General features: G+C 41.4%; 1 protein-coding gene across 1 annotated transcript in view; it reads right to left on the reverse strand.

Moving 5' to 3' along the window:
- Positions 1-21,528, reverse strand: part of PRPF40A (pre-mRNA processing factor 40 homolog A) — a 30,250-nt gene extending 8,722 nt beyond the window's left edge. Inside the window, exons 1-16 of the mRNA XM_035131708.2 lie at positions 20,689-21,528; positions 18,670-18,807; positions 15,594-15,674; positions 12,479-12,509; positions 11,212-11,234; positions 9,567-9,644; positions 9,360-9,470; positions 8,867-8,987; positions 8,064-8,088; positions 6,922-7,212; positions 5,452-5,560; positions 3,978-4,042; positions 3,397-3,561; positions 2,422-2,530; positions 1,504-1,654; positions 236-369 (exon numbers count right to left, since the gene is read on the reverse strand). Coding sequence (XP_034987599.2) covers positions 236-369; positions 1,504-1,654; positions 2,422-2,530; positions 3,397-3,561; positions 3,978-4,042; positions 5,452-5,560; positions 6,922-7,212; positions 8,064-8,088; positions 8,867-8,987; positions 9,360-9,470; positions 9,567-9,644; positions 11,212-11,234; positions 12,479-12,509; positions 15,594-15,674; positions 18,670-18,807; positions 20,689-21,093 — 2,037 coding nt within the window. The 5' untranslated portion in view covers positions 21,094-21,528. The remainder of the gene's footprint in view (positions 1-235; positions 370-1,503; positions 1,655-2,421; positions 2,531-3,396; positions 3,562-3,977; positions 4,043-5,451; positions 5,561-6,921; positions 7,213-8,063; positions 8,089-8,866; positions 8,988-9,359; positions 9,471-9,566; positions 9,645-11,211; positions 11,235-12,478; positions 12,510-15,593; positions 15,675-18,669; positions 18,808-20,688) is intronic.
- Between the last annotated feature and the right edge of the window lie 94 nt (positions 21,529-21,622).

Here is a 21,622-nt window from a genome sequence, read left to right on the forward strand (position 1 = left end):
TACAACTCCCATCATACCTGACCATGGGCCATACCGTGACAGACATGCCAGGAGATGATGAATCAAAAATAAACTTTCTTCAGGTAAAACAGACTATGGAGAAGCCATAAAATGTTGACCTGCAAGATCTTTTAGTATTTATCTACACTCATTATTCACACATTACAGAATACCAAGATTGATGGTAACCTATCCCAACACCTAATAGCAGGAAGCTGTTCATTTTGTCACTTACCTGGAAAGATTCTCTGTTTTTACGTTGCCGTCTTCTTTCCCTGAGCAATCCCTTCTGCTTTTCTTCCTCCTCCTCCTTTTCCAAAGCCCTTATGTGCTCTTCGAAACAAATCAATGCATCCTCCTTATCCATATCTAGAAAAGCAGAATATGAACATTTCAGAAAATGAAGGGTAATGTCCATTTGTGGTAACTTGCTTGTGCAACAATCTTCTGCTTGCACAAACATGACCTCCCTTCCTCTCCTCCTCCACAACAGCCCCCTGCACCTGAAAAAAAACTGCTCCAGCAGGTAGGAGGTGAGGGGGGCTGAGAGGAAGGGAGAATCCCTTTGTGCTTGCTGACACAACTGGATCTTCCCCAATGCTGAGGTAAGCCCTTTTTAAGAAAAAAAACTGGCTTGTGCTTTTGACAAAGCTTTTGCTTTGTTTCTTACATCTCATATAAGTTTTATAAAGTCTCAAGAGGAAACCATAGCCCTCTCTTTAGATGTTACATTATTAGAAAAAAAAGAAGAAGGACCAGGCTTGGGGCAAATGTGCTAACCCGACCCCCCACATTATTCTCACCAGCATTCAAGTTCTGGAGGGCAACTGCCTGAATATTGGAGCCACTTGTGCACAGGGAACCTTAGTAGGCTTCTGACATCAGACGAGTCTCCTTCAACATCCCTGCCTGCCCCAACATTTTTAATGGCAATTTCTCACTACAAGAGTAATCTGCAGCAAGCCTCAGAAACATGCACTCCCTTCCTTCATTTCTGCTATACCAATGGCAAGTTTTTGATTTTAAAGTAACAGCAGCTTCCAATGATTTCCAAACCCAAGATACCCAGGTGTTTAATACTGCTAAACCATGTAAAGGAAAATAAACGGAATAGGTCTGAATTGGATCCGTCTGTGCAGTGCTGGCTCCTACATTCTCCACCAAGAGCAATGTGAGGTGGGAAATCTTGGCTACCAAAGGTAATGATGCTGTTTTATCAGGCACATCACCTCTAAACTGGAGCAAGCTAGATTGAAGGTTAAAGATCCGAGTTGCTGTTGCCACTAAGATCAAATTCCGACAATAAAGGAACCAGTGTATTTTGAGTTGTATTTAACTAAATGTTTGTGCTAGTGCAGTGGGATAATCCCCCCTTTCTTCCTCATGCTGCCCCCAAGTCTGCTCCGGGGTGGAAAGAAAGCCTAGAGCAGATTTAGGGGGCACATAGGGGAAGGAGAGGGGGGAAACTTTAGCACTACGTGGAATACAACCCTTTCTCCTTACTCTGAAGTTCCTCGTCTTCTGCAAAGGTAGGATTGTCCATCAGATATTGTTGAGCCTCTGACCAGGTAGTACAGTATGTGACATTAGCCATATTATCCAGGATGTTTTTTAATGCCTCCCAGTTCCTCTTCCTCAACTGCTTGGCCTGTTCCTGAAAAAGTTAAATAATACATTTAATGGGATATGTTTTGCTAAAATGCTCGGTATCAAACATTACCAACAGATTATTAAGAGGGGGTATTTTGTAGCAAATCCACCAGTCTGAAGCAACTGCATAACTTCATCACTGAACGAGAAAGAGACATCACACTACTTTTCATTGCCAGGATGCGTGCATAATTCCGGATGGACTAGAAGACTATCTTAAAGAAATGCCTATGGTGTAACCACCACATCAAGCTTTTGCTCTATTTTGTTCAGAACTAAATGTAGTACGCATTTAGGGAACGCAGGTGGCGCTGTGGGTTAAACCACAGAGCCTAGGGCTTGCCAACCAGAAGGTCGGTGGTTCGAATCCCTGCGACGGGGTGAGCTCCTGGTGCTCGGTCCCTGCTCCTGCCAACCTAGCAGTTCGAAAGCACGTCAAAATGCAAGTAGATAAATAGGAACCGCTACAGCGGGAAGGTAAACGGCATTTCCATGTGCTGCTCTGGTTTGCCAGAAGCGGCTTTGTCATGCTGGCCACATGACCTGGAAGCTGTAGGCCAATAACGCGAGATGAGCACCGCAACCCCAGAGTCGGTCACGACTGGACCTAATGGTCAGGGGTCCCTTTACCTTTAAATGTAGTACATTAAGTAATGCCACATTAAGGAAAAGACATTGTCATTTGTAGAAATCTAGATATGATATGTGTTTATCTATAGAAAAGGGGAAGTGGAGTATGTGGGTGTGTATGCCCCCCACCTGAAGAATTACCTTTTCTTTCTTTGATAAGAAGAATAGGACATCTTCATAGATTTCAAGACGATCACGTTCTGATATTGCATTCCAGACTTCCATCTCTCCAAACATTTGTTCAGCTTTTCTGTAGATTGAAATAGGAAGAAAAAAGGCTCTATAAATTACTTTGCTCCCACTCTTTCCCACTGGTCAGCCAACAGTGTGATAACCAAGAGAGTACAAAATGTGTAATTGTATGTAACTCACATTTAATATTACAAAACCATTCCAGCTTGCAGAGCTAAAATAAAAGAACTAATGTGTTAACAATATAGATTTTTGGAAAAGTTCTATGTGTTGTATTCCAGCTCCTGCCATTTCTTTTCTGCCATTGCTTTGATGAAAGGTTTTTGTATTTTTAAAACACACAACAGTGGATACCTTCCTCCTTGCATCCATTCCCAATACATATTTTGCCAACAGTCTCAGTGACAACTTCTCACACACTGTAGTCTTTGAACAAATGCAGAGGCAACAGTGGTTTGTATCTAGACTTTCAAATGGCTGCAGAGTCGGAATTTCACTCACAACAGAAAAGGGGAGGGAAGAGACTTCTGCCAAGTCCTCCTCCATATAAATCTGCACTAGACAACTACGAACATGAGTTTGACCAAACTGCGGGAGGCAGTGGAAGACAGGAGTGCCTGGCGTGCTATGGTCCATGGGGTCACGAAGAGTCGGACACGACTAAACGACTAAACAACAACAACAGACAGCTGGGGGACGCTCTGGAGAAGAATGACAGGAGGAATGGGCAGCAGAAGTGGAAATTGGAGAACATCACCTTACAACACTGTGACTTTGCACAAATTGTTATTCCCCATAACACAGTATGTGAAACAGTATTTTAAAGTGTTGTGTTTTAATTCACATTCCCCTCTGAAGTCTACCCAAGCTCAAGTTTTAAATTTTGAACTGTACAACTAGTATTTGGCATTAAATTTATCTTACTTGTATCTGGTAGTGGATGTCATCTTCTCATGGTTCTCAAGGAAACGCTGAAAAGATTCTTTTGCCTCTTTGTATTTTAATCTGGCTTCCTCTTTTTCTTCTTTCTCTGTCTGGACCTTGTAAACATTAAACGCTTGCTTCTTCTCATTTAGTTTTGCCAAAGCACTACAAATTAAACACACAAAAAAGCCATAAACTTATTGATAAATGCAACTGATCCATTTTACGAAGATTCCTTTCAACACTGCAAACAGGGTGATAGTTTCAAAGTATTTAGTACACAATTGCTTCCCCTCAACAAACAACAACCCAGTTTTAAAAAACAGTTCAGGAGAAAAACAAGTTAAATTTGTTTATTTAATTAAAATATATACGTAACTTGTTTTTTACATGTTTCTCAAAGCGGCATATGAAGAAAAAAGCATACAACTTACACAATTTTAAAAAGATTAAAAATATCAGAAAATAGGAACATTAGGGCAGCATTCAAACCATGAGCTCACTTGAGCTGTCAGAACATCCGTTTATACAAATAACTACTTAAAAGCATGTTGATTAAAAAGAAAATACGAACAGCATACCTGTATCTTGGATCGTTAATTATCATTTTCATTGCTTGCTCCCAAGAGGCGTTGGATGGCACACGCTATGAAGACATGAAGTAAATCATGTTAACTCCTGAAATCAGTACTTGTTTGCGCAATGATAGCTTTAGGAATGCTAGCTACGGTAAGAATGGGTGCATCTAAATTGTGCAGTGGGGCATAGTAATTTGGTGGCAAAAGTGGGTAAATATTCTGCTTGGTATTGTTTTTATTAAAGAAATAAAAGAATATTTGTACAAAGGACTGCCACATTTGCTTTTTCTTACTGTAAAAATGATAAACTAACAAAAAACTAGGAAATGATCAATGTGGTACATAAAACACTTTCTATCTTCATGAGTATTTTTAGCCTTTTCATAATTTACTTACACTTCTAGAAATGGTGCATCAATCTGTTCATACATGAAAGCTAACCATAGTTAAGATTCAGGTAGGTAGCCGTGTTGGTCTGATGCAGTCGAAATGTATTAAAAAATTGTCCAGTAGCACCTTAGAGACCAACTACGTTTGTTCTTGGTATAAGCTTTCGTGTGCATGCACACTTCTTCAGATACACTGAAACAGAAGTCACTATATATAAGGGTCTGGTGACTTCTGTTTCAGTGTATCTGAAGAAGTGTGCATGTGCACGAAAGCTTATACCAAGAACAAACTTAGTTGGTCTCTAAGGTGCTACTGGACATTAAAAAAAAGTTAACAGATTACTGTTAACACACCTATCTGGACTGCTTTGTTTCTTTCTATAGCATACAGAGGAAACAAACCACAGTCTGATTGAAACATACCACTAAGCCAGGGTTTGTCATTTGCTTTCCCCCTAGTGCTAGTGAAGAGAAACAAAGCATGCATGATTGGCTGGTATATGATTTAGCCTTTGTTTATGGGCTTATCATGAGTGAATATGGCTAGTGTTGCATTCCTTATTTTCTAACTTTTTTTGGTAAGGTGGTAAGCTAATAAAAATATAGGGCTTCGTCCTTTTGATTCTGCAGTGATGTTTCATTAGTAACATTTGGGATGTAATACGACTTAATAAAGCAACATCTGACTCTTCAGAGTGAGAATTTACAAAGAGTAAGTGGATAACTGAAGTTTTAAAACACAACCGTTTTTCCTTCTCTTTATTCCGCGCCCCCCCCCCCAGCCAATTTTGCAAAAGGAGAACTGTTGTGCCACCAGAATGCTCTTTTCACAAAAAAATCATTTGTCTTTCCTTCTTTGGTCCCACTGCCCCCCGCAAAAGACCTAAACAAATGTAATAATTTTTCACCAATACTGGAGCATGATGTGAAAGTTTATACCAAGTGCATTTTGGCTAGAATATTCTTTCCATGTTTACTTCAGTATGAATGTCATTCCATAAAGTTTCTTTCAAAATCAGCAATTCTCCCAACTCAAGTATATTTGCAATTCTTGAAATTTTAAACAGTAGTTGACTCAATTTAAAAACCTTTTCTTTCAATAGTTCTTTAAATGCTTGCTTAGCTTCTTCTTTTGTATTCCATGTGTAGGTCTTTTTAACTGGCTGGGCATCTTCTTCGTCCTTTTTGGCGGCAACACTATGGATTTAAAGAACAGCATGCCGCTTTAGCAAAAACCAGTACTAATTAAATGTAAGTGACATTAAGAGTGGGATCTGTAAACAATACAGCAAATGTCTCCCCGGAAGTGACAGCATACACAGTTGAACCCCAACAAACTTCAGGCATAATGTGGTTCCAGGATACAGCATTATCTGACAGCTCCTAGCCAGTGGGTCCATGCAACTCCCTGCCCCCCCCCCCGGCCGAAAAAAGAGAGTTCAAGGGTTGATAGACCTATGTGGGATGGGGTAGTTCTGATTCCTTCAGAACTAAAAATATTTGGTTCTCCACTGAGAAGGAAGAAGCAATTTCATACCTGACAGTCGTTATCAGATCAGTAATTTTAAAGAGCTGTTTACTCTAATGTGCTAATTTTCTTGCAAATCAGGTAAAGGCTGAAGGCAATTTACTAAGGCTGTTATGTATGAAATGCTCTTGACTTCTTTTCAAAACCCAATCCATGAACTAATTCATACACTTTGTGCCTGTTTACACAGCCTACTTGCTGCATGGTGCATGTACAAATGAGTTTGCAAATGAATACACATGAATCCATTTTTGTGTGTATATATGTTTTTGTTTGGATTTGAATGAATGTGGATGTGAGGGGGGGGATGGGGAGGAGGTAGCATAGCCTGGAAGATTAGCTATGAGGGAAATACAGCCCTTGGGCTGGTGTTTCCCAACCCTAATAAATTATACTCCTCTAACGGCCAAACTACACATTATAGTATTTTAAAAGTATACTTAAACATGTTCTACAACTTTTGTTCCACAGAACTGCCCATATATATATCCAAAGGAAGAAAATAATGGCTTGGACATGGCACCATCAAGTCCATTCATACATATCTCACCTTGCCAAGCCTTCTCACTTTCCTACAATGCACATGAAAGCCTTCCGCATCTAGTCTTGATCTCCCTCTGCTCACTGGATGTGAAGGGAGATCAAGTCTAGGTGCTTCTGTCTCTTACAAGTGGAAATATGACATACCACTTAGGAATGGAGAAGATGAATCTACAGGGGAATCATTCCAAATTTGCTAGGAAGGCTCCCAAGGAGTGTGAGAGTTGACTCTGTATCCACTAATTTCCTCATCTGTCTGCTATGGAGTATAAAACAATTCCTAACCCTTATTTTAACCAAGTCTATTTATGCATAAAAACGGGAGTGAGGTACAGAGTAGCACACAAATTCAGAAGCAGTAAAAAGGTGGGGAGGTGAGTTATTTCCTTTTGTACTCCCCCCCTTTTTTGCCAAATCCAATTCCCCCCACCCCAAGTACTGTCTTGGAAAAAAAAATTAGTGCACACCAACTAGACATGGCATTACTTACTCTGAGGATTCCTGTTTAGGAGCTTCTTCTACAGAGTTTGTCACAACTTCTGCAGTCGGTTCCTGTACAGCAGGAGCAGCTGGCTGTACCTGCTCATCAGCTGTAGCAGTGACCCTTTCATTTTCTATAACAGTAGCAACAGTGGAAGGCTCAGTTTCCGGAGCTGATGCAACAGCTGGAGCAGCAGGGACTGCTGGGGCAGCTATAGGAGCTTCAGGAACAGTGGCTGCAGCATTTGTAACCCCTGGTGCGACTGCAGATGATGCTGGAACAGATTCCTCTGGTTTACCGCTACATAAACAGCAGACATTATATTTGTGTTAATAACCCTGCCAGTCACAGGAACAATGCATTTATCATTGAGAATTATTCAAGGGGGAAATCCAATTTCTCTTCAGATTTTGGAAGCCTATAACCTTCTTACTGGACTGTGGTTTATGTCTTTAATTATGTATTTATAATACATACTTTCATTTTAAAAATTCAAGGAGCATAGAACCAGCATAAAAATAACATTAAAAACATTATTAAATCGTCAATACAACACAATTGGCTAACGAAGAAACTTCATTTCACAAAGGCCAGCCTAAACAACATAGCTTTCAGGAAAAGATTGAATGGAAGGATGGTTCCTGCCAACTCTCTACTGGTAGAGAGTTCCATAAGGTACAGCCTGATGTATATAGCTTTCAATTACTGGTTCCAACTGTCCAATGTAAATTTACACATTATGAAAAAACTGCTGACCTCTAGGTTTGCAGAATGCAATGCTGAAGACTAATAGTTAGCTTAATTTGCCATGCTAATTTAAAAAGTCAGTTCTGCAATTGTTCTGAGAAGTGAACAACTATGTCCATAGATTCCCAAGTCCCCCTCCTCTACTAGGTAATGTGTATGTTTCACTACTAAGAAAGACTCAGGAGATTCTGAAATAAAATGTCTGTTTAAGGCAAACAAAACAAAACAAACCCCAACGCAATAATGTATGTGGAGGCAGCAGAACAGAGGAAGGTGAAGTTTAGTGTGCATGTGGAAGTCTGTTCCACCCACAGCTAGTGTAAATATAGTTGTATTGATACCACCCTTCTTTTAAAAGTCCCAGCTCATGTAATTTTTCTTGAGTAAAATGTTTTCAAACATACCTGTTTTCTTCAGCTTTAATCATTGCTGCACAAAAGAAATAAATTGTTGTCAGATTTATTTATAAGTTTAATAAAACTGCATATTAGAAGATAATGTTAAGACAAATACTAAATTGATCCAAATGCAATAAATTATGTCAAAATATTGAGCTGCAAAGTAAGACTGTGGCCTCTGCGTGGAACTTTGGAATAGAGGCAATAATTATCTCACTTAAAAACAAACAAACACTACCTTTTGAGTAAAGGCCATAAGTAATTGGTGAAGTTAATGGTTTGGATGCAAAACATCCTGACATCCCCAGAAAAAAAGAGTCTTCGTACCAGGATCAGGAAGACATCTGATATTGGTATAAATCAGATGAAAAATTACTGAAGGAAGCTACTACTACTGGGTGACAGTTGCTCTTTCAAGTGATTCCACAATAGCTATTGTGGTCAATTATGTTATTTTCTTCTTTGTCCATGACAGCTTAGCCAACATATTCTCCCCTTTCCTCCCCTAATAAAGACATTTATTATAGTTCCAGATTAGGGACCGTTTCATTATATAACAGCATTCAATCCTGACTTCATTGACTAGAGTTATCACTGCTACTCATGGAATATGGTATACACTAGGATTGCTAACCTCTGGCACTACAGAAGTTGCGGCATGTCAACATCCACCATCATTTTGGCCATGATGGTTGGGGTTGATGGAAGCCTAACAACATCAGGAAGGCCACAGGTTAGCCAAACCCTGGATTATACCCAATAGGTGCTAGCTACAAATCAAGACAGAAAAAAGGTCCCACAAAATTTACCTTCAAGATCTTCAAGTTCCTTAGGTTTTGCCCAGCGTGACTCTTTTGTTTGGGAATTGTAGTAGTAAGGCTTTCCAGAATCAGACTTATATTCCTTCCATGGACATTTTGACAACATTTGCTAGAGAACAGAATGTTTAGGGAAAACATTTTAAAAATCATTCTGTAATATGACACGCCATATATTAAAAATGCCTATAAAATCAAAGGAGAGGCATGCAAAGCCATATCAAAAGAAACAAAGGACAAAATATAAAGGGCTGCACGTGAAATACCATGCCTGTAATGGAGCTTTTGGGGCACCCTCTTCCCACTGCAGCCCCTCAAAAAGCTAATCGAAGTTTAGGGAACTCTCCAGAGTAGGATTCAATGTGGCACGAATGGCTGCAGCTGGAAAGGAAAACTGGCACACACTCCAGTGATAAAAAGCATTTTATACTCACTGAAAACATGGTCAATTAAATAGGCACTCTTCTCAATTTGTTTATTTTACCTCTGCAGGTGTTTTGAGATCATCTGGTTTCTCCCAGGTAGACTGCTTTGTTTCAGTATTATAGTAGTATGTTCTTCCATCTGGTGACTTATGCTCTGACCACATAGATTTCTATGAAAAACAGAGCATCGTATCAATAAATTCTGCAACATGTCTAGGAAGTGCAAGACGAAGTGCCACAAAAATGTCTACGGGGGAAACCGATACCTGTTTGGAAGGCTCTTCATTAGCAGAGCTGTTGGCTGGGGTGACTTGCTGCACTGAACAAACTACTGGAGGTGTAGGCTAAATATTAAAGAGGAAAGCACACGTCTGAAGAAAATATAGCACCTTACTTTTTCTTTAAAACAATTTAAGATTGCAAACAGTATAATACACAGCCACAAGTACGGCATACCCCCAATCTGTTAAATGGTCCCATTCAGATGCAATGCTAAGCCATGCATGATTCAATAATTCTGGGCTGCACTACTAGGAGTGGCATTAGCATTCCTAACCAGTGTCAGAGGACTCATGCCAGAATAACTGCAAAGGTGAAGTCCAGGCAAAACTCATCTGCACCTGAAATCTGTAGTCAGGTAAAGCAGACATCTTCTCCAAACCAGGGATCTTCTGGGAAGTGATAGCTACCAACTCTACAAAGACCACCACTATCTAGCACTCCTGTTCCTCAGTCTGCAGTCCTAGCTGCCCTCTCCAAGTCTCCTGCTCACAAGATGCCACTACATCTCCAGGAGCAGTTTGTGATAAGAACGTACAGAGCCTGCTTGATCAGGTCAATGGGAAGCTTAAAATGCTGCAGGTATGGCAGCATCCAGTGACAGCATTGGATCTAGGACCACCTATGCATCCTTCCGCTCCTTCCAGGGGAGTTCACTTCCTCCAGAACACACCATCTCCCCACTTCCCAGACTCATAAGCTCTGAATGTATAGCACCTGTCTTTTCAGAATTCAGCTTTAATTTACTAGTCCATAGCCATTACCACCTCCAAGCACCAGTCTAGACCTTCAACCTCCTCTCCCAATTCAGAGGAAACACAGAGACAGAGCTCCCAGCAGTTTCAGAAAGATGCTAAAAACCTCCCCCACCATACCCAGAAATAGTTCAAGCATCTGTTTCTGTTCTCAGCAAGTTGTCTCATGAACATATTATGAGTTCTTTAAGAGCACATTGTAGATACAGGTGAACCGATTGTCATTGTGTACTTGGACTTTCAAAAAGGTTTCAACAAGGTACCTCACCAAAGCTTCCTGAATAAGCTTAGATGTCATGGATTTAGAAGAGAGCTCTTCTTGTGGATCACATATTGTTTAGTAGCAGGAAGCAGACAGTAGGAATAAATGGGCAGTTCTATGAATGGAAGGAGTCCTGTATAGGCTGATTTTGGGAGCTGTGCTTTCAAAACTAGTTTATAAGCATCTAGAGTAAATGATGAGTAGTGAGGTGGCCAAGTTGCTAAATTGCTGATGACATTAAATTGGTCAGGGTCATTAAAAAAGAGAAGTTGTGAGGGTGAACTTTTGGGAGCAAATAAAATGTATTTCATTCCTGTACGTGTTTCAGATGAGCTGACATAAAAGCCAATGCACACTGGCCCAGAACAATATGACTGACTGTGGATAAAATCTGAAATACACTATGATTTGGAACCATGTTGTTGTCTTTTATGCACATACACTCTTGTTATGCATACATATGAATAAGTGGAAGGTATGTAAAGGAACACAAGCATCCAACGCACAGGGCAAGGTGCAATCTCGCTTTAGCATAGAAGAAAAATAATGGAAACTGGACAAAGTTTAATACATGAAATTATTAAATTGCCCAAGCAACAAAAGTTCCTTTCTTACCTGAGTTCCTGGGGGAGCTAAACCTATGAAATATAAAATGATAAACCACATTTCAGATAGCACAACCAGAACAATCCACATCTCCACATTTGGTTTTAATGTGACTCAAAAGACTTTCAGACCACATGAAAACATATGTGTTAAATTTTACAAGTGACTTACAATTAACTATCTCAAGCAGACTGTATTATGGATTTACATTCTGGCAATGAGCAGATAGTAGATGCAGCCAGTCACTACTTGTTATAAAAGCTTTTCCCCTGAAGCTCACTGAATATTTCAAGAATCTCTCAGTTACTTCTGCCTATTCACTTTGAGCTTCAAACGAATAATTTTCTCAGAACAGGAAGGCCAGAATCTGACATGAATGCTCAAAATCTAATGATCCACAATGTTGACAACGATGAAGATCTAACTGCAATGTTCACAGTTTTACGCAAGAGTCACTATATTCAACTCCAGCACGTTCAAGAGACAATATTCACATGCTAAAACTGGGATCTGTAACAAAACATGCAATGCTCCTGTTCAGTGTTCCAGCCAGACAGCCATGTCTTCCTACATGATATTCCCATTTGATTTCACATTTCCCATTCCTTCCCCATCAATCAGTTAGCATTACATGGCCCGTGGGTAAGCTCAGAGCTTATAAGGGTATTTTTAGGGTTCCCCCGCCAAAAGTTATTCTCTAACTTTTTTGTGCTTCTGTAAACTTCAGGGTTCCCAAGCCTAGTGAAATTTCCCTCTTGTGCATATAAATGCTTTAGGTATGTAAGGATGCCACACTCACTCTCTGCAAATAGAGGGAAGGATGTTGCTGAAATTCTCCATTGGTAAATGAACAAACTCTTTCAATTTCAATTCATAAATAAGTAAGTGTGAGCTGCATACTTCAATCCCAGTATGAATCCTTCCGCAAAAAAATCCTACCTCCTTGTCGACAGAGTGGGAAGCATCTCAATGTCTTAGTTCATTGAGAATTTGTAAATAGGAAGAAGGGATATTTTCAAATTCTCCTTGCATTCAAGCATTTGTGCATGTTCGGCACGTGCACCATTTTCGGCACCACAAAGGGGCAGAATGGGGGTGAACAGGCTCACTTACAGCCCACTGACACGTGTGGTGCCTCAGAATGGAACCCCCACATAAAAGAGGAGTTGCCTGTAACTGAATCAACTCTGAATTTTAACCCACATTATTATTAACAAACTTCTTTTTAGTTTCAAACCTTTTCTGGTTAAATAAAGAGTGAATTATTTTTACATACCAATTTGAGAATCCATACTGTTTACTCCTGGCTGTAGGGGAAAAAAATAGTTAAAACTTACAAGATGTATTACAAGCTAACTTAAGCAAATTCAACTATAGGAGCTTGGTAGCAGTTACTGTTTTATAGATAAAAAATTAATATTAACAAGACAGCATCTCCCTCTCTCTCACACTCTCGTCCCACTGAGAGGACTTAAACCCAATACTACATTATGACATTGCCCTGTAATGCTTAAAAGGTAAAGGTACCCCTGACCGTTAGGTCCAGTCGCGGACTCTGGGGTTGCGGTGCTCATCTCGCTCTATAGGCTGAGGGAGCCCCCTGGTAAACTAGCCACCAACCTTATTTTGCCACCACAACCAGTGAGTAACGTATCACAGCTTTGCAAAATGAAGTAATGGTAGTGAGGAACAAGGGATGATGAAGCTTTTCAATTTTAAAGAAGTTAGAATCCTATGTGCAACTTTAAGAATCCACTCCAGCCTTTTTCCTTTGCCTGCCTGTACCTCTTTCTGCCTCCCTCCCAACTTTGGCAGGTCACTCACACGTGGAGAAGCGAAGGGAGGCAGTGGAGCAATGGAGGTGTCCCTGCAAGCCCTCTCCCACTTGTCAGCCAGTAGGAAAGCTTCCTTGCCAGCCACCAGCAAATGAGAAAATACAGGGACTGAGGAAGGCACTACAAACAAGGTAATACTGGGAATTTGGTAAGGTTGTTTTTGCTTTGAAACCTAACCCCTGCTTAAGAAGCAACTCTGCTATGTGGGTGGTGACCATTTTAGGCACGTCCAATTGACACGCGATCACCGATGCGTGTGCGTGTTGGGGCGTAACGCAGCACACTTATCTGTGCTCCACCAATGTGTGCAAGGGCCAGGAACGGACCCTCTGCACGACATGGTTGCAGCCTATATATAAAGCTACACATCACACTATCAAAGCAGCCCTACTACCGTGTTTCTCTGAAAATAAGCCATACCCCCCGAAAATAAGCAATACCCCGAAAATAAGCCATAGTGATAGGCAGTTTATCCTTGTAGGTTAAACTGTACCATACTTAATAAAAAGAAAAAGAAAAGATATCCCCTGAAAATAAGCCACCCTGTGTTTTTTTTGAGGAAAAATAAATATAAGACGGTGTCTTATTTTTGGAGAAACACGGTAGTCATGTTTTTGATGGTGCTTCCAATCTGATTTTCAAATGTCTAGATAAGAGAGCTCTGTTATGACATGCCTCATTCTCCTGGATGCGAAAAAGGAGCTATGAGAAAGATGCAGCCGACACTAAACATGGCTAGATAATGCAATTCGTTAACAGGCGCTTTGTGAACCACACTATTGTTCTGCCAACCGCTAAACTTGGAAAATCTTCAAAGGACTGTTTCGAAAGATTGAACCAATTAATCTTGAAATTGAAATCCTATTAATTGCTCTCTACTATTCCAATTAATTACTGTGAAGGTGATGCAACAGTATAGCAAAGACTACGTTAGTCAAGTGAGAGGTGATGAAATATTTTTTAATGATAATTTGACCTAACCAGAAAAAGCCTTTAGGTTTATACTATAAATATGCCATAGCTAAACAAATTTCCCGAGGGAGCCTTGTCCTTAAATGTTCAGCAGCACAATCGGGTGACAAGGCTTTTAATCATGATATCATCAGGCCTTTCACATCATCTCACATTATTTCAAGAATCTGCTCGGGTAAGTTGTTACATAATAAAATTTGACTTTTTTTAAAAAACTGGGGGAAGGGGCTGTGGGGGTGTAAGAGAATGGAGAAGTCCTTTTGTGTGCCACTTTTGTTTTGCAACTCATCTTTTAGCATTTACTGCTTTGAGCATAGCTCTGATGCTGTAAAAATATTCCCTGGGTCCCTGAAGCTGCTATTCAGATGTTTTAGGAAGCTTTACTTATTCTGAATACATGATACTGAATTATGAAGACATAACATATAGTTTAGCACTAGACATGCCTCTCATCTTCTCCACCTCTGGTACAGCTTCAAGACTATGGCAGAATCCAGTACCTTTTAAAATTAACCACAGTTTGTTGTTGCATTGGAGAAGAAAAACTGTGGTTTATTTAAACTATTGTTTACTTAATCTTTAAAGTTTACTGTTTACCGTTGAAGAGTGGGCTATTGCAAGATATGTGCACAATAGGTTACTTAGAATGTACCGTATATTCCGGCGTATAAGATGACTGGGCGTATAAGACGACCCCCAACTTTTCCAGTTAAAAATATAGAATTTGGGATATACTCACAGTATAAGAAATACAACCCGGCATATAAGACGACCTCTGGCTTTTGAGAAGATTTTCCTGGGTTAAAAAGTAGTCTTATACACAGGAATATACAGTACTTCCCGAACACAACAAATAAGCACTGGAACAGGGAAAGGGGGGCAGAGACCCTTGAGGCTGTTGTACTGCCAACAGCCCTAAGCAGCATGGCTATTTGTCAGTGATGATGGGAGTTACACTCTACCCATCCCTGCACTAGAATAACAAAGTGTAGCTTAGTGAGAAGGGAGAGTTTTGGCAGAGAGAAGTCCAGAATCAGGAGGAGAGGCCAAGAGGCAGAGATGAGTCAGGCTGTTGAAGAACCATGGTGTCTCCCTGTCCTGCTACTACAAGTTCTCCTCCCCCCGGTCTCCCAGGACCAGAAGACGTATGGAGAGAGAGCAGCAGTGACAGGCATAGTCTCAGATTGCTTGGGAAGGACCTGGGAGAGATGATTTAGGCAGCTGTGGGAAGGCAGGGACCTTCAGCCTCTACAACTGCCTCACAGGGACAAGATGTACTGAGAAGAGTTGCTGTGCTCACCAGGCCTGGTGCGCCTGAACAGACATTTCTGCTAATAAAGAGTTAACTTCACTTACTCTGGGTGCTTTATTCCAGACATCTGCTTCTGACATTAAGTAGGAAATAAATCACACATTCCTGTACCTTATAATAAGAATAAGCCATTAACATAACCCCCCCCCAAAAAAAAATAACATAGCTGGAAAATTATTCGAACAGGAAAAAATATGCACTGTATGTTAGGTTAAAAATAAAATACAGATAGTCAATTGTTTAAAATCTCAAAATATAGATTTAATAATTACCGGTCCTGTAGGTTGCATGGGAGCATGAGACATATGGGGTGCCATCATCCCAGGCATCACTGATTGCATCATTCCAGGCATCTACAATAAAAGTATCATTATAGTACGTGTTTACAAGTTAATACAAATTGCTACATATGTAACTTTTTATGCTAATAGAAATAGTGTTTAATCCTGCTCAAACATAAATAAATTGGGGCATAACAAATAAATATAGCTATGTAAAGTGCTTTATACACCTAACAAAATATTTAGCCAATAGCTTAATGGTTTTCCGGGTACAAAATTTTAAGGTCTTACGTGATCAGAGGAATTACTGTGGGCATGGGATTATTAGTTAGAGGGCCAACAAATAAGGGCAAGATTTTTCAGCTACTCATAGTGGTCTGTCAAATGGGTACCCAAAGCAAAAGATAAAGGAAGTGAGGTTTCAGGTTGGAGGGGAAAGCAGAAAAGTTCTCTCAAGAATATAGGGCTCCCAAAACTCAGTGTTTTAATATTAAATAACCCAAAATATTAGCACTATTCATGAAACACTGCAGGAATGGGGCCCAAATCAATTAAGCATCTAATTCCAGTTCCCAAACCCAATCCATGTGACTTATGTAAACTCTAATAATCTTGAGGGCTCATTTACCTCATCTATGAACAGAGGATAATACCTGAAGAACTTGTCTCACAGGGCTGGAGTAAGAGTTATGCTTGCAAAGATGTTCCAAGATGAAGAGTACTATAAAGTTTAAGAATTATGACTGCAGGGTTCAAAAACATGAACTGTTAAAAAAAGCTGAGAAAAGCATGCAACAGGGATGCAAACTACCGTAGCTGCTTAAAACCACATGACTGCCCTTGTTCCTGAAAGCATCATAAATATGCTGAAGGGGGCTATTATTCACATTGGGAGGTTGGAAGGGTGCGGATCTAGCATAAGCTATTCAAGGCAGAGACCCAATGCAGTTACTATGAAGAATTAATCAGTTTGTGTATGCACATGATATTTAAACTGGAAATGAATTTCTGAAGAAAAGCTAGAAGTTTTATTTCCGTTTTTTTTCATCGGCCCTTATTGGGGGACTGCAACAAGTGGACGACAACAAGAGCAGTGGACTTTACATATGCGTGTAATGTATTCAATTGGCCATATTCAGCCAATTTGATTGGCAAGCCCCACAAAAAGTTCTTGGGAAATCACCCTCCCACTATAAAGTGACAGTCCCTGGAGGATTGGCCAAGTGACCCCATTCCCATGTATCTTCAGGGAGCATCAGGTTACTGCTCCCTCTTACCTTCCATCTTGTGTGGAGGGAGAGGTATTTGGTAGGGCTACTGCTCCACCCTCAATCCACAAGGTTTTCTTGGAAGCGTGAGGAAGAGAAGAAAGAATGGGAGTGGCCCTCCCATTCCCCACCATCCTGTAGAAGCAGGAGAAGAAAGGAGTCTTGCCCCACTGCTGCTTCCAAATAATTGTGTTCCACGCTAGAGATGCTCCCTAAAAGCTTCTATCCAAGTAGCTTTTGAAACAAAGGATTTCTTAATTCAGAGATGCCAGATTAACAGCCTCCAGGACACAAGCTGCATGCTTCCCACATTAACAGAACTAGATAAATCCAGTTTGTGCTGATCCTGGTGAGCCACAAAAACTCAATGTTTATCCAATACATGGTTATAAAGCCTGTTAACTGTGTGTTTGACAGCCCTGCTTTAACTACTTTGAGGCAACCTTAATTTTATGGGATATGCACACAATTTTCAAGTTTAGGGTCTCTATAAACCAAGGACAGAAGAAAGTGAATTCTATCATCAGCAGGAACACGCTGTTATTTAAATTAAGGGGAAAGGTCCAATGGAATATGACGAAATTCTTTGGATACATTCCCAGTGGAACTATGGATATTTGCCCCCAAAAGCAACAAGGAGAGAGGTTCTAAACAACCACCAGCTGTTTTAGTAATGAACAGATAAAAGTTCATGGGAGGGCAGACTTGGGAGTCTAAATAGATAGACAGCCACACTCTTAAGATACAAAACTCCTATATTCTGGATACCAAACCACATCCTGACCTACTTTTAAAAAAAATCTTGTTTCTAATAATTTACCTCTAAAATACACAGCGGAAGATAGAAACCAAGGGAAAGTTGACCAGCAAAGCTTCACTGGAGAATACAAAGTTTTTGTAGTCAAAATCACCGTTTAAAGTGAGCAGTTACAGAAAATAACACTCACTGCCCAAATTACTTTGCATATCTTTCCTTCTCCTCTTCAGTTCTTGTCTACGCTACCCTACAAGCATCTGAACTAAATAGCTGCCACACTGTTCATAATCTGGAAGCATGTCACCCACCCATCTGATCTATGAACTGTGTGCTAGGACAAGGTTCCCTTTATTCACCTTCAACTAGGACATCAGGGAAGAAATATTTGGAAGCTGCTGGCTTTACTGAAAAGGCATCTGACACTAACAGCCGGGGGGGGGGCACCCCAATCCTAATCAGAGTAAAGTATTCTTTAACTATCGTCAGAAGTGGGATTTCTCCCAATGATGGAGAAGCAGAGAAGCAAATGCTAGACAAATGAAATGCTACAACCTCTACAATTGAGAGAACGGAGAAAGTAAAGCGCTGGGGGAAAGGGTTCAACTGCTCACTGGCCATACCTCTCATGGATTCTCAAGGAGAGCACAGGGTGTATGCTCTTCACTCTGAGCATATATGGGCTAAACCCCTTCACTTCACAGCACAAAGGCCCCATTAACTATAAATATTCAGGAACGCCTATAAAAGGCAGTACAGTGGTAGGGTTCTGTCTTCTTTATGACCTACTGGTTACATGAATTAAAATATCTCTCAACTGAGAAGGGTGATTTGTCTACTCGCAAGACAACTTTCAATTCAATGAAGTCAATAATGTGTTTTTTTCCAAAAAGAAAAGAAAAGGTAGTTTAAAAACTGTAGTGATGTGAAGCTCAGAGTAGTCAACACCTACTGAGTTACGGAAAACCCTAAAATGGATTAAAATTCATACTTCAAAATGCAGCTTTTAAGAAGCCATTAACAAAACCAACAAAAACCAACTTACCTGTCCCATTTGTGGCCCTCCCATAGGAGGCATCATTTGAGGCATCATTCCATGAGAGACTGGAGGCATATTGGGTGGCCTTTGGCCCATAGGATGCATTCCCATGGGTGGATAGTGAGGCATCCCCGGATGTCCCATCTGAAAAAACAATATTCATGACAGATCAAGATTCCAAGATAAGAAACACAATGGAAATAACCTCTCTGGGTTCCAAATCAGGTCATTTAGGTATTGTTGTCTGCTACTATAAATGTATAGTGTATACTATAAATACTATACTTTTATACTATAAATGTATAGTGTGTATCTGAAGAAGTGTGCATGCACACGAAAGCTCATACCAAAATATAAACTTAGTTGGTCTTTAAGGTGCTACTGAAGGAATTTTTTTATTTTGCTACTATAAAGTTATGGCCTCACATGTTGTTTGCTTCCATGAAATTCTCTGATCCATCAATATATCTCTTAAGTTTTCTAATGTGAAAGTAGATTACTTATCTCAAACTATAATATTCCAATCCACTGGCTTTTAATGCTTTCCAGAGTTTCCACAAAAGCAAACCCCAAACTTTTGACTCTCTGCAGCATTACCCCATAGAGTAACTCCTTATTATAAAAAAGTAATAAATAGGGTAATAAGTGTCTTGTATGAAAATATACATCAAGTTATTATGCAAGCATAACTCTCTCAACTACATCAGAGCCTTTAAAAAGAGCTTAGAATTGGGCACACTGTGTAAGATTTTAAAATGCTCTTTCATGAACAGGACTTCCCCAATTTTTTAAAAAGGTTTGTATTTAATATGGACTTCAGCAAATGAAACTGGGTGTAGATGCCCTGATCCAATCAGGAAAAACTACCACCTCTCCCTACTATCATTCACAGAAGTCTTTATTGTATAAAAATTGCTTTCATGAACAGTAGGATTCCTGTGGATCCAACCAAGTACCCTCCCTATCTGCTAGGCTTTTAAAAATGAATTTTAATTTCTTTATAATGTCAAAGTATTTTAGTAAGCTTAAACATTGACACAGCCTCAATAAAAACAGAAACAGCAATCTGATTACCAAGTTAGAATGTCCTGAAATTTTTATCACATTTAGAGATCTTACTGAAGAACAGCCTTAAGCTCCAATCCTCACTGTATTACTATAAAGGCCAACTGAAGGATATGCCACCTGCACTTAAGTAGTGCATGGCTAGTCACAATGGATGCTCAATGTCTCCTGCATCCAACCACAAATTGGATGGGTGCTGCATGTTTGATAGAACTACAGTTTTTAACGAACTTTATCTTCCAACTCCTGGAGCAGTGGGCTATAATTATAATGGAGAAGATGAGGAACAGGAGGGGACAAGTCTTGGAGCATGCCCCCACTCCCCTCTCATGATTGTCTTCAGACACTAAATTGAACACCTGATTAGGCCTTGTTTAACCATTCTTCATATGTACTGATTTGCAACTAAAACAGCCATTTTCTACTTTGGTGATGGTAATATATAAATTTGCTTTGTGCCTCTAAACAAAAAGTCCTTTTTCTATCATTTTATGAGCACGCATTGCATCCAGCTAATTGAAAAGCACAAGGTTAATCAAGGTATGAATCTACTTAATACATAACTTGATAAGCAGCTTGCTGGTAACGAAGTAGCCCAAACTTGAACAAAAGGACTTCGGACATGATGTGCTTTAGAGATCAAGACAGGATAAGACGTCTGTGCAGAAAAAGGCTCCATTACTGTATTAGAAACGTTAGAAGCATGAATTGCACCTTTTTTTGGGGGGGGGGGGTTGTGTGTACGGCGTGGGAAACACAGAAGGGCGATTATGACGGGCTGCAAGTTGCCCCGGACCTCTTATAACAACTCCCCATCTCCATATTCCACTCAGGTTAGAAGACCAGAACCGTACCCTATTATTTGACTTCAGAATTTGAGGATGACGCTGAAAGCGCGACGGGTAACTCCACGCGGGAGTTAACGCAGCGGGAGAAACAAGTCACAACCGTTCGACTCACCATTAGGGGCTCTCGGCCCATACCGCCACCGCCGCCGCCTCCTCCTCCTCCGCCGCCACCTGGTCGCATCGAAGGGTTGAGGAGGCTCCCGCCGCCACCACCACCTCCGCACCTGCCCAGCAGCCTCCCCCGGAGCGGCTGGCGGGAAGACGGACCGAAGGGCAGGAGGGGTTCGGGCTCCCCTCGAGGCGGGAGGAGGGGAGCCAAAAGGCTGACGGGCTTTCCGGCCGGCCAATCCGGGCGGCCTCCCATGCGGGTGCTCTTGGGCGACTGCTCCGGGCCGGGGGCCCCCACGGGCCGCACTCCCTCGCCGGGGTTGAGCTGCATGAGGGGAGGCGGCTTGGGCAGGGAGAAAGGGAGCGGCTGAGGGGAGGCCGCGGCGGCCGCCGAGTCCCCGCCTGACATCGCCTCCCCTGGACCGGGCCCGGCGAGCCTGCCCTCCCGGCTGCGGCCGGCGGGGTGTCTAAGCGGAACCGTTAGCGGAGGAGCGAACGGGAAGAGGAAGGAGGAGCGGGGGGCGGGCGGGGGCCGGGGGCCGCTCTACGGGCAATGGGAGAAAGGGGGCTCCGTCGAAAGTCAGGCTCACCGACACGTAAGGAGGAGCGCCCTGCGCGCGCGGCTGGGCCAGAACAAAAAACTCACTCCAGGCCGGGTTGTGGGAAGAATTGAGGGCCGCCGCCTCCCGCTCTTCCTCCCCTCAGCGGGAGGCAAAAAGCAAGAGCAAAGCGGAGGGCGAAGGGGGAAAGAAAAAAGAAGCGCGCGTGGAGTCAGGGCTTATCCAACAGAAGGGCCTGAGGAGGATGGAAACTACAGAGTGGGAGAAGAGGGGACGTGTGCGCAAAGAACACTGGGAAAATGAGCTCCCGCGAGCTGAGATCGGGGGGCGTGGCTACGGAAAGCCAAGAGGTCTGTCAGCTGAACTGGAAGGGCGGGG

Source organism: Zootoca vivipara, chromosome 1 (assembly GCF_963506605.1).
Source record: "Zootoca vivipara chromosome 1, rZooViv1.1, whole genome shotgun sequence".
Taxonomy (NCBI): Eukaryota; Metazoa; Chordata; class Lepidosauria; order Squamata; family Lacertidae; genus Zootoca; species Zootoca vivipara.